General features: G+C 39.1%; 1 protein-coding gene across 16 annotated transcripts in view; it reads left to right on the top strand.

The window, feature by feature from the left end:
- Positions 1 to 13,496, top strand: part of WNK1 (WNK lysine deficient protein kinase 1) — a 107,319-nt gene that overhangs the window by 54,371 nt on the left and 39,452 nt on the right. For 10 of the 16 annotated variants that reach the window (XM_074583915.1, XM_074583857.1, XM_074583886.1 and 7 more), the window contains exons 5-9: positions 5,165 to 5,253; positions 6,624 to 6,843; positions 7,067 to 7,403; positions 8,504 to 8,691; positions 11,730 to 11,987. In XM_074583915.1, coding sequence (XP_074440016.1) covers positions 5,165 to 5,253; positions 6,624 to 6,843; positions 7,067 to 7,403; positions 8,504 to 8,691; positions 11,730 to 11,987 — 1,092 coding nt within the window. The remainder of the gene's footprint in view (positions 1 to 5,164; positions 5,254 to 6,623; positions 6,844 to 7,066; positions 7,404 to 8,503; positions 8,692 to 11,729; positions 11,988 to 13,496) is intronic. The other 6 variants (XM_074583956.1, XM_074583982.1, XM_074583990.1 and 3 more) reach the window with 2 other exon arrangements.

Consider the following 13,496-nt stretch of genomic DNA (forward strand, 5'->3'; position numbering starts at 1 on the left):
GACTTATGTTTTGTTAGGATTAAATTATAGTCAGCTGTATGCATACTTCTGTAGCTCCATGGAAAGAGGAGAAACAGCAGCTGCCTTCATCCCCCTGTACAAAACTAGTGTCAGCAACCTTGGGTCGGAACACGACACTAACTGACCTGTTCTCCTCTGTTTAAAAGTGTACTTCTGCAACAGCAGGAGTGAATTGGGTGATGATCCTATGTGTAGCCTTAAACTATTGCAGAAAACCTGGGAGGAGAATAGGCAGAGCAGCCAAACAGGGGGGCGGGGACACGCAGGAAGTAAAGGATCCCTGCGCTGCCTCTTCTTCCTCCTCCTTACAACTAGCTGGGCAGGCAGAAAAGGACATGCTTACCTCTTGCTTACATTTTTTCTTTCTATTCAGTATTTGAGAGGGAAAAGCAGATATTAAGCTCAAATCTCTGCAGCCTCATGTACTGGACTTGGAAAAGTACAAGAGGTGTCAAACAGGAAACAATGCTCCCTTCTAACTTAGACATCTGCTTTCCTTCCGCTGTGCGTTAAGTCCACAGCCTAGTGGATTTCCATCGGAAACTAGCACCTAACTAACTCTTTCTGGTGTATGCATCTCTTTTCCTGATGGATTTTGCAAAAAGAGAGATTGGTCCCATATTTGTAATTGTTAATTCCCACTGTTGCTGCTCTCACAAGGATTGTGCCAAAGAGGTAAGTAAGAATTTCAGCTCTCTAAAGCGCATTTAGACACAGGAAAGGGTTTTGGGGATGAATCAGAATTCTTGACAAATCTGCTGAACTGCTTTACACTTGCATAGCTGGGGTCTTCAGCTTTTAAACTTGACTGTACTTTTTTTTTCCCCCATAATGTTTTAAATGTAGAGTAGAATCCTGATCAGCAAGGCTGGAACACTTATTGCTTCTGCTCTTTTCCACCTGTGGTGTTGTTCCAAATCTAAATATTTTTTTAAATTTAGGATTGCTGAGGGTCTGTAACACTTCCTCTGTCTTCGTTTTGTTTTGATGTAAAAGTTCTACAGCACTGATTGTACCTTCTCATATGAAGTAAATGATATTTTCAGTATCTATTGCATAGAACAAGATGTTAAGCTACTGACCCAGTGATCTGGTGATCTAACAAATGCAAAATACTGCATGTTTCTAGGCAAAAATTGTGAAGAAGGGTTGTGGGTAGCTTATACTCTAGTGTTTAAAGTATCTTGAAAAATCTAGTGTTTTAAAGAGTACCTAACTTGCCTTTAATGGATCAAATAACCGTATAAATGTGGATGTTGAATTTTGGAATACACTCTTTTCACCTGATTAAAATTTGATAAAAATCATAAACCTTACCACATCTAAGATAAGTGAAATGTGAAATCTCTTATGCTTAAGACTGTAAGATAGGTATTTAGTTTTGTATCAGTTGTGCTTTCTGCTACCCACATATATACCCATATGAGAAGTGCACCCACGAGAGGTGCTCTCAACATATAAGTGTTCAGTGGGTTTTATAGTAAGTTGGTGCTTCTTTCAAAAGAAGCAATTCTGCCCTTGTTAGCTATTGCACTATCGCTTCCCTTCTGTAAGCCTGAGAGCTAGTGCAACGGTGTAAGGAACCAGACTGGGGAGCTTCATCTCACTGGAAACTGCTGCAGGCTTTTTTGGCTGGATTTTGTTTCAAGTCTGATAAACACTGTGATCTGGTTCATTATGCAGCTGTATAAATCCATGTGCCAGCAAAAGGGAGGAAATGACATGGGTGTGGGAATGGGAGGTGGAGAACAGGAGGCTTACTTTCAGCAGTGGTGCCAGTTTGTGCTGTTTTAGATAGTAGCTTGAGAAAATATTGATGACGTTCATGTGTGCCTGTTATACCTATCTACATTTTTTTTTTTCTCTGCAAGAGCTCTTCTATTCCTTTAGCAAACTCGGGAAAAGTACCAGTGGGATTTGGGTGTTTAGATCTCATTAAACTGCCACAGGGGAATAGGACTAGTAGATTAGAAGATTTGAGTTGTCCTGTGAGTCTTCTGAGGAGTATGGGGACTGGGAGAGGCATATGAGAATGCGACCATCTTGCAGTAAGCATGGTGAAAACCAGGAAATACTGAATGGCTTAGTAGGTACTTGAGTGCCTTTGGGTTAAGAAACTAATGAACATATGCTTGGCTGCCCAGCTCATGTGCTCTTAAGGACACATCAAGGTTATGTGCATTGCAGGGCCTGGCCTCCCTTCAGTTTCTCTGTGTAGGCAGCTTGGGGTAGAAAAAGAGTTCGTTAATTTATTGATTTTTATCATTCATAGTGTCTTGTTACGTAAAATAGTTAGGCATTTCCCCTAATGCTTGGAGGAGAAAAAAAACTCAATTTTTAAAAGCTGATAGTACTTAAGTGGCCTGAACTGTAGACTAGATTTAGGCTACCCTTCTGATGGACTGTGGAACAATCTGAGAAGTGGGTAGCTGCTTGAACACAGAATCCTCTGTTGGTTTTAGGCTCTAGTGTGAGGCTCTCATCATCTGAGGAGCTGTTAGGAACATAGAAGCTACGCTGGAGGAGGCTGGTGGGGCTTTTCTTCTTAACTGAACTCTTGGTTTGGAATTCACAAAATGGGGTATTGTAAAATGGCTCTCATGGAAGGGTCTGAAGATTATGGTCAGATATTTAATTTCTTTCAGGACAGATTAAAACAGGGTAGCAGACAGGATCACTGATTTAAAATCCATTCTTAGCTTTATTTTTTCAGGCTTTGTGCAAGAACAGAGCATCTAGTAAAATAGTTAACAAGAAAACTCATATTCTGGCTTTGTTATGTTAATATTTTGCTGTACCAGTAAGACCGGTTGTCTTACTTGGCTTTTTGTTTTTCTGAAATGAAATTGTCACAGATCTAACATTTTCCTTCTGCTGCCACAGTGTAAATGAACATACATGCAGGCTGCTGCTATGTCTGGGGCTTGAGCTATTTAGGAGACTTAGGTGTGTTAGACTTCGGCAAATTTAGGTACAAATATAGACAATAAGCAGTTGAATAATTATTGCATAGATTATATATGTATGTGTATATAGGAGAGAATTTAATTATATATAGAAGCATCTATCTCTACATATACGAACCTGAACTTCTGGGACCATTTTAAGCTTGGTCATAATTAAAGCTGGGTGTCTTTGACTAGTCTGCTGTAAGAGCAGATGCAAACAGGTAACTTGATGCCAGTAGTAAACAGTAAAACTAATTTTATAAATCCCTGGGGAGCGTAGGGCTCTGATGTCCTGCTAGGAAGCTGGAGATTTATGATACAACCTGGTTACAGTATTAACCATCCAAGCTTTGGTCTGATGTCTTATCAGCTGAGGCATTGATCTCCCAAGGTCTTAATGTTCATTGAAGCTTTTAAAAGCATTAAGCTAATGTTCACTGGCAGACTGTGTTTCAGGGCTTATTCTAGTCACAACATACTCTTCAGTTTTGTGAATTTCAATTGCTAGAATTTCGTAAGAGCAGATTTTAGAGCAAAGAAATGGATAACTAGAGTGCTGTTGTTACAGGAAGTTTTTATCAAGTGAAAAACGGTGTCTTTCTACAGGGTTTTTTGCCCTTTTAAAAATTCCAGGTATATAGCACCTTTGTAAAATGTCATGACAAATAGGACTGTTGTCCACTGAGAGACTGGACTCTTTGTGTTTGAATCTGTTAAAGTTGATGTTGACTGTGCCCTCTTCTGGAAGAGTGTGGTAGAGAATATTTTAGGTAGGGAACATATGAGGTCAATATACTGCCATGTCTGGCCAAGGAGGGGGGTGGGTGGGGGGAAGTATCTAAATGTAGATGGAAATGATTATTGTGTTAATCTCCATGTTCAGTTAAATGAAGGTCTGTAATTGCAAAGGCTCTGGTTCAGAGACTCGAACCTTTCTGTTTCAAGACTTGTTTCCCACTGACAGTAGAGGAAGGGGGAAGGCTTATGTCTTAATGTCCCCATTTGGTGGGAAGCAGTATGGTATAGGATACTGTCAGAAGTACTTTCTGCTTAGGACATGAATCATGACGCTTGTGCTATTACTGCATTTATTTCTGTACTTTAGACTCTATAGTTTTCACTTTTTGTTTAGTTGTGATTTACTAGTGACACGGGATCAGATGTATTAAGTGCATGACTTCAGGATTGTTAGGCTCGAAAAACGTGGGGTCTTCAGATAACAGAATTTGAACAGAATGTCTTCATCCTCTCTCATTTTGCTGTTTTAAATACAGAGTTTGAAGCTAAAGGCTGAATCAAATAAAATTGAGTGCCAAATTTTGCTGTTGTGGACAATTACCCCCGAAATAGAGCTTCTGGTCATGATTAAGTGATGAAGTTTGGCTCTCTGCCTGCACTGTTTTGCAGAATTCCCAGATGGTCATATCTCGTGGCCTGTTTGCTTTACTGATTGGAGTAGCTGATCAAACTTAGATTTTGTTTTGCTCTCCCCCAAAGGCTTTAGCATGTATTGGAGAAAGGATTGGTGTGTGTTGTTGAAGGGCTTTTGTAAATGTCTGTATTGCTAAGCTCATTTTCCTGAACTCGCAACAGGAGTGATGCAAGAGTGTGGTTTGACTATAGTAGGTCTTCTAGGGAAGATACAGGACAGTATCTTTATTTTAATTTGCTTTTCGTTTTCTTTTTTTTAAAACACTGGACAAGGTATTTAATGATTCAGTCAGATCATTCTGGGCTTAGTTTTTTCCTGTAAAATCAATCTATGCCAAAATTACTTCATATAATGGCATGTTGGAAACATTCTGGGAAGCAGCAGAATCCTTTGAAGACTGTTAAATTAATTATGTGGGTTTGTGCATAGGAAATGTTTCCTTTCATTCTCTGTCCAGTCTGTGTACTTGCCTCTAGCCAGCATAACTTCCTTGGAAACTAAAAGGTTCTCCCATCATAACGGAGAACCTGGGTGCCAAAACCTTCTGTTTTGGAAGTGTAGCTGAGGAATAGGGGATAAAAAAGTGTTTGCAGAAGTCACTAACAAACAGATGAACATTAAGATCGGGGCCAAATTTCTCTCTAATTTGTACTAGTGGGAAATTCAGGCCAGTTATCTGTTAAGTGAAATAACTGGTTTGTAAACACAATCAAAACTTAAATCAAGTGGGCCTGCCAGTTTCTCTGTTACTTGTATGTTCCAGGGTGTCAAGCCAGCAAGCTTCGATAAAGTAGCAATCCCTGAAGTGAAGGAGATTATTGAGGGATGCATTCGGCAAAACAAAGGCGAAAGGTAAGTGCTTTCTTTTCAGATTACTTTCTGTCTGAGTATTTTATCTCTGACGATACCAGATCTGGTTAGTTCTTGGTCTTCTGTGTTCTGATGAAAGCTGGGAAGCCAGTATTACTTCTGCAGCTTCTATTTGGTAGATTATTATTCAGTGATTGTTTCAGTGTCAGGAAAAGTGCAAATGCTATAATAACTATCTGTGTCAGTTTATTCAGCAATTCTACTGCTTTTCTTAAAACTTTGACCTGGTCAGCAAAATAGTGGAGGACAATCCTTACAGGTTGCCAGGTTGGTTTGTTATTCTGTAATCCTTTGTCTTTTCCCTGTCCCTTTGTTTGTTGACATTTTATGCGTGATTATTGAGGGTTCTTCTTACTCTTTAAATTCTTGCTGCTCATTTTCATCCACGCTTTCTGCAAGTTGACTTCTACTTGAAGTGATTAACTTATACCATTACAGGAAATCTGTAACTGCTCTGATGTGGGGTCTTTTTGTGGAGCTTGTTTCCTGCTTTTACATTGTTGCTGTATACTGAATGTCAGGTTCAAGAATGCTTCAGCCTTCAGTCTTCCTCTAGCCTCCTGCTAGTCTGGTCAGAGCTAGTTGTGTCAGTTCATGGATGTTTATTCATCCCCTTCTATTAACTCTGAAGTTTTAATTTGATGGTGTTGCTGTGTATTTTTAGTTTCTGTACTCTTTCTTAGTGTTAAACAATTCTGTATTTTTTTCCATTTTAAGTTGTTTTTGTGGCTGCACATCACTTATTTCTTGCTATTTAGTTTAAGTGGTTAACTTTTAGACTACTACTGTTAATGCTGTGCATATATGAAAATAGATCTCTTCTGTACCTTCAGGACAAAGCTTCTAACTGTGCCAAACAGAATGCAGGTTGAAGTGGTTCAAAATAGTATAAAATATGAAAGGAATCATGTGGTGCTCATCTAGTGCTGAATTTACTGGATGAGGCTTTTGATAAGATCTTGAAATAGACTGAAATACATATTTAGATTATTGTACTGATTTGGGGACTAAGGGCTGTGTGCTGAATCTTAATGTTCAGTAAAACCAAACTGTTTCTTCAAGGTTTCTTATTATTTTAGTTAATATATGTCCTGTTCAATTAGCTTAAATATGTTGGTACTTCTGCTGACCCATGTGTGATTTATTTTTTTTATACATCTGTAGCGTTGTTGCATTTTATCTCTCCATCATGCTTTTAAATAGAAATTTGAGCGATGGGCTGTCAAATAATTCATGGGAGAAGCGTGAAATGTAGATAATAACTTTGGGGGATCATCAGGCAAGTATATTCCTTAATATTTTATGAAAACCTAATAAGTGTGCATGCTTTCTACACTCTTTCCCAATGCTAGATATGCTATTAAGGACCTTTTGAATCATGCTTTCTTCCAAGAAGAGACTGGAGTGCGGGTAGAACTAGCAGAGGAAGATGATGGAGAAAAAATTGCCATTAAACTCTGGCTGCGAATTGAAGACATCAAAAAACTCAAGGGCAAATATAAAGATAATGAGGCAATAGAGTTCTCCTTTGACTTGGAGAGAGATGTCCCAGAGGATGTAGCACAGGAAATGGTAAGTGTTGGTGGTCTCACGAAACATCGGAAGTACGGGCCTTCTCTGACAGTGAAATGTAGTCTGCCAGCCTCTGCATTTGCTGTTGTTACCGTCTAGAAATAAAACAGCTTCAGAAGTCTGTGAATGAGAAGTTAGTGCCAGAGAGTGGTAGCTTATGTTGTAGCACTACAACAGTGGCTGTCTATGACAGTCTGAATTCTGTGAATATATCCTCCTTCAGGTGGAATCTGGCTATGTCTGTGAAGGGGATCACAAGACAATGGCGAAAGCTATCAAGGACAGGGTATCTTTGATTAAGCGAAAGCGAGAGCAGCGTCAGTTGGTGCGAGAAGAACAGGAGAAGAAGCTTCAGGAAGAAGGTAGTCAGAAGCAGCAGCTGGAGCAACAGCAACCATCGAGTGCTTCCCATGCAGGGTCAAAGCATCCCCTATCTGTCACTGGTCCTACTCCTGTCCCCACTACTTCAGCATCGGTTTCTACACAAGTGGAGCCTGAAGAACCAGAAGCTGATCAACACCAACAGCTGCAGTTCCAGCAACCCAGTATATCTATTCTTTGTAAGTGTGCCGGTTTATTTAGAAACTCTTGCACTTACACAGTTATCCCCCTTAGAGTCTTAAACTTTTGGTGGGTATAGCAGTAAATATCTTAAGATGTTGCTGTCTGCCATTGCTGCTTGCTGAAAAGCATTAGACCACTAGAAATCACAGCAAAATAAGATGCATTCCTGTGCCTTGCCCGAGCCACGTCTTGGCACAATTCACAGTCCAGTGTCTTAGCACAAAATAATTTTCCTTTGTTTCAAGTTAATACACTAAATGAAGTGAGGCACCTGAAGCATGAACATGTCCTAGTTTTTGCTGCCCTCCTATAGGGAGGGTATATTCTGGCCCTACAGGAAGCTGTATACTCTTGCACCAGTGCAGTTAGAGCTATTAAAAACACTTATTTAAATCCTTGTTAACTTATGTTGAAGGTGAAAATTATATTAATGTCAAGCAGTTCAGCTCATAATTTTATTTCTGAAAACAGGATTCACTTTGTTTTATATACTATACAGGAAAAGATGAATTAGCACTCCTAACTTTTCCTCTTCTGCTATCCCAACACTTGAATCAGTATTTGAATAATGATGGTAGATGAGAACTTTTGTATTGGAATGGTGAAGTTAGAAAGCAAATTGCTATCTGCTCTTTAGGTAATAGGGGTTTTAAATTCTCTACTATGCCTACATCAGGTGCATTTGCCAGTCAGCACAACAGACCTGTTTTATATGCCTGTGTAAAATAAAAATAATAAATAAAAATAATAATTAAAAACCCCTGAAAGATCACTCATAATAATGTGGAATTTAAGGGTTCTATTTCTAGTCTAGCCTTTTATAGGAAACATAGCTTACTATTAAGTGTTTTCCCAAAGAACTCCTGAAACTGCTGATTTTTTTTCAGAGGTTAAGGGAAGGCGTATTGGTAAAGAATTGAGGAAGAAAAAAATATTTTTTTAACCAGTTTAAATATTACAAGAGTTAAAATGCTTATAAGGTCCATGTAACATGGCACAAATGTCAATCTAATATTTGATTGATTATAATATCTTTAAAGTTGTGGATTGAGACCGCAGTTCTTGAAATGCAGATTTTCATCTTTAACTTCTGCAGCTGATGGGACAGTTGACAGTGGCCAGGGGTCATCTGTTTATACCGAATCATGTGTGAGCAGTCAACAGACTGTGTCGTATGGTTCCCAGCATGACCAGTCAATCTCAACAGCTGCAGTTCAGGGATATCCAGCTTCAGTTGGCCAAGTGCAGTCGCAACAGCATGGAGGATATCAGCCACCTGCAGCGGTAAGTGAGAATTTATAGTATTGCAAATGCATGGAGTTATTTTATTTTTTTCTCTTGAAAGGTGAGAGGAAAGTCTGGCAGGCACTCTTCCATGTATGTATTGTTTTGCACGTGATACGAACTCTGCATGGGAGTGGTTAAGGGGCTGTCTTTGCAAGGTGACAGTCTAGGGGTGGGGGAAGGTGCAAGGGCATGTTTGTCTTTAAAGCTTTTGTTTAATCTTGAGTTCACTTAAGTTAGGGTTTTTTTTTTTAACATCCTTAGAACAAGACTATCTCATGAAAGTAAGCATTTAATCTCACATGGGAAGGTGGTGTGTGTATTGTGTATATGAAGTTACCAGGGATCAAGCTGTGGGTTTCATTTGAAGGTGGGATTAGCATAATTTGAGCTACTGTATAAGTATGAAATTGCTGTGTGTGTGTTCTGTGAGGCTTTGATTACAGATTCTGCAGGTAAGATTTTTTTAACTGTTATAGAATGCTGCATGTGAGAACTCCAGACTGAAACGACCCCACACCCTTGTCCTCAATTTTATTTCTAGCTTGTGTTGATTTGCTCATCAGTTGCCATGCGTATTCCTCTTCCCTGGAAAGTCTGCACTGGGCACAAATACTTTTCCTACTATGTTCATTTGTGTTGCCCTTTTATTTTGGTATGTTTTTCTCCTTGGTATGTTTTTAGATCTGAGTACGAAAGTTCGCAGAAATCTATTCTAACTCTGGAGTAGAACTTCTGCTACTGTTATATTGTCTTCAGTGGTTCCCTTGACACTTGTTTCTTACACAAATAAGAATCTTATCCTGAGGTGGAGACATTTATGGTATAATGTAGTAATACTGTAAAGGAGAAGATGTGACACTTGAGACTGACAGTCCTCACTCTTTTTTTGGTACCTGTAGTTGGAGGCTTTAATACAGAATCATTGGTGTTACTAGCTTTTTGGAAAACATGCTGGTTTCACTCAGAAGCAAGGCATCTCCATCTTTTTCAAAGGTACTTAACCTAAAGCGTGTGGTACTGTGAGTCCTTGATCAAATGAGTTTTTAATCCATCTAAATAAGCTCCTGTTCTTGGTAAGCCATATCTTGATGTGTGGGCGTATATTGAACCAGAAGCCCTTTCACTGTCTTGGGATGGCTATGGTAGACCGTAATCTTTTGAGAGGGGATGGGAGAACAAGCACATGACAAGAAGGTATAGTCAAGCTGCTTAGTTCACTGTTAAAATGTGCTCATGCTCTATGGTGATGACAGTGGTGCCAGGAGGGGGACAGAACAGTAGAACACTACAAGAACTACTAACAGTTTGTTGGGAAGACAGGCTGATGATTCAAAAATACATCAACAACTGGAGAATGGCCTTAAAAAGAAATAGAATGCAGTTCAATCAGGACAAGAACAAGGTTCATGCTTAAACAGGAATAATCAGCTATACAAGTACAGGATGAGCAACAATGACTAGGCAACAATTCTGAGAAAAAAAAAAAGTCGGATTACATCGAACCACAAGCTGGACATGGTCAAAAACATCATGCTGGTGTGAAAAAGGCAAACATCATCTTACATGAAGTAGTTTTTCTCTTGGCCATTGGTAAGTCTATCCTGGACACCCTGCTTGAGTGAATTTGAGGGTGAATTGGGAGAGAATTCAGAGGACAGTGATTAAAAAAAACAAACACCACAAATACAGACAACATAGTTTATGAGGGAAGACTGAAATAGTTAAGCTGAGCATATGAAAGATGAGTTTGAGAGAGAAAGCTGTAAAGGCTACTGTAAAATAGGAGGAGGCTAATCAGATCACAACATTGTTATCAGATAGAATAAGGAACAATAAACCTAAATTGCAGCATGGAATTGTTGTTTGCAAAAGGCTTTTTTTCCTAACCAACAAGGACAGTTAAGTACTACAGTCTGCATCACTGGAGACGTTTCTGAACAGTTTAGATGAATTAGGAATGACATGAAATTAGTCCTGCCTTAGAACAGGTGAAGATTATGGGTAAAGTGTTTATATCCCAAATTTTTGAGCGGTCTAGCAAGCTTTCTCACATCAGAAGTCTTTAAAATCAGATCTCCACTGGATATCTTGAGGTTTTTTCCCCTGGATGTCTGTATTTGATTTCAGTTACATTAAGAAAACGTGGATTACATCCATAAGATGCATATACCATTAGAGAAGGAAAACCTGCAGTTGAAGACTGCCTCTTTAAAATGTCATCTTTCCATTTGCTTAAAACCACAACAAAACAGACCACGACAAAAAAGCAATAACAAAAAACCCAAAACACCGCACCCCAAAACCTAATTCTGATTTTTCCAATTTGGTTGGATTTGACCTATGGCCTTCTGGGACTGTGGCAAGATTACAAAATACTGATGCTTTTATTGGCCCAGTGTCTGGAAAATGCTTGTCTAAGACTAATTCTACTGAATTTTCCACACATGAAACCAACTTTTTTCTACAACTCATGATGTAGACTGTGTAATGTTTAAATTTTTCAGATAATGTTTCAGTTAATAAAGAGCCAGCTGCAGGGAGTTAGACCACTTAATTCAGGTGGGGAGGTGCCCAAGCAGAGAGACTTGTGAGGTGTTATGTATAAACACACATCCACTCACTAAACTAAGAATGAATGTTTGAAAGCTCATCAGTTTCTGTTTAGGTTTTCTTATTTGTTAGACTACCAGGTGCTGTGACTATACACAGTATGAGCCACATCAGTGGCCCTGGACAAAATGTTCTCTCCTATCTGTCCTGCCTTTCACACCCTTCTTGTAAGGGTACTAGGGAACTTCCCACACTGCTCAGTAACCTAAAGGCAAACTTGGGTCCTCAGAGGTGTACATAGCCTGTTCCCAGTGTGTGTTGGCATTCATTCAGCATTTCTCATATCTTCTTGCACATATATAGTAGTCAGTATTGGGCCTCTCATTGTGTGTCTGCATTTCTTTTCTACCTCATTATAGTTTTTGCTGGTTTTGTTTTTCATTTTTTTAAGTGTTCAATTCTTAACTTTTGTTTTCCTCCTTTAGCTTCAACGTGGTCGTAGCATGTCAGTTTGTGTCCCCCACCTTCCTGCTCTTCCCTCTATGTCCTGCATCCCTCTCAGTGCTCCTTGTACCCCACCACCAGCGCTGTCTGCACCTCTTTCTCCTTTCTACCTTCGGACTGTCCCTGAAGAAACCTTTGCAGAAAAGCTTTCTAAAGCCCTGGAAAGTGTCCTGCCCATGCACTCTGCCTCTCCACGCAAGCATCGACGCTCCAGCCTGCCCTCCCTCTCTGTCAGTCCTGTATGTGTTACCATTTGCCTCCTGGCACAGTAAGATAAGTTATCATTAAATACATCCTGGGCTTTGAGCATTTTTAAAAATGAGAAAATGAAGAGCTAATTCCTTATTTCTTATACTGTGCTGCTAGAATGTTGCTCTTTTTTGGGAAACACTACTTTTAAATATCAAACAGTGGCTGATTATTGTTTTTTGTATTTTAAGATAGTATAAATGTGAATTACTCAGTTGTATGACAGAAGGTAAAGGGAAGTCTAGTTCTTAGCCCTTAACTCAGAAGACCAGCTTTTTATTTTCCAACTCCTAAGCAAATACTGAATGTCAATTAAGCCCTGCACAAAGCAACCAGCTTTTAAATCTTGGTGTTGCTGTGGCTGGTTATTCTAAACGCTTTGGTTAGCTGTTGTAGTGATACTAGAAATTCAGACTATGAGTACTTTTGAGGATTTCTCTGTAATTTTTAATCAGAAATGCCACTTCAGGTGCTTCTTGATGTGAAGAAGCCATTGTTTTGTGTTTCTCAGAAGATCAGATGCAAGATAGCTTGCAGGACAGAAGGTAATCTGTTTTCAGTTTTGGGCTTTGATTTACATGGAATAAATTTTGAGAAACACTTCTCTGTTAATGGAAATACGTGGAACTAATTTTCAAAACATAGGAATAGTTCTTCATCCTGTCGGACCTTCTTGTTAGTATTGGTCAATATGGAAATTTGCTGCTGCTTTTCCAGAAAAAACGGGTCTGGGAAGAAACAGAACAATGTGGAAACAACAACTGGAAAAAGTCATAAATGGCATGTGTCTTGAAGACAGTATACTTGCTGCTGCCTCTTGCAAATTTTTTTTGCCCTTTAGGGTTGATAATACATTGTCTCTCAGCATAATGTAGGCAGAGATGAAAAAATGCAAAACTATGAAGCTATTTGGTATTCTTGCATAAAACTCTGTTCAGTGAAAATTTCCCTGTGAATCTTAAAATAAGATGAGCCTCATCTGAAGTAGTACATCAGATAGAGTGGAATTGCCTGTGAACTCTGCTTTTACTAAACCTGTGAATGTTTTATTGTCCAGGCAAGAGTTAGGTTTGCTTCAGTGAGTGCTGATTTCCTACATGAAAAAGTATGATCAGAAGAGGTGATCAAACTGAGCAGAATTGAAAGGCTCTGCAGTTTTATCTTACACAGTTCAGCTTTGTCTCAGAAAAGGTTTCTCATTAGCTCCCTGGACTGCATACAGAATACACTCCTGACAGGACACTAGTACTGTGGGTTTTTTTGCATTGGATAATATTAAGATTTAATGCCATTTTATCTTCCAAAGGCAAACTAGAGGCTCTGCATTGTTGCTGCTGTGAAGTTCTGAGTTTTCATATTCCCCATATGGCATAACCTCAGAGGTTTGATTAGCTTTCAAGCACTGATCACAGTGCCCGTGACAATAAATCTCATGATGTTGTCAGAAGCAAAACTGATTTATTTTTGTGAATTATTGGAATTGTACTGGAAAAGCAGCT

The sequence above is a fragment of the Larus michahellis genome, chromosome 1, assembly GCF_964199755.1.
Source record: "Larus michahellis chromosome 1, bLarMic1.1, whole genome shotgun sequence".
NCBI lineage: Eukaryota > Metazoa > Chordata > Aves > Charadriiformes > Laridae > Larus > Larus michahellis.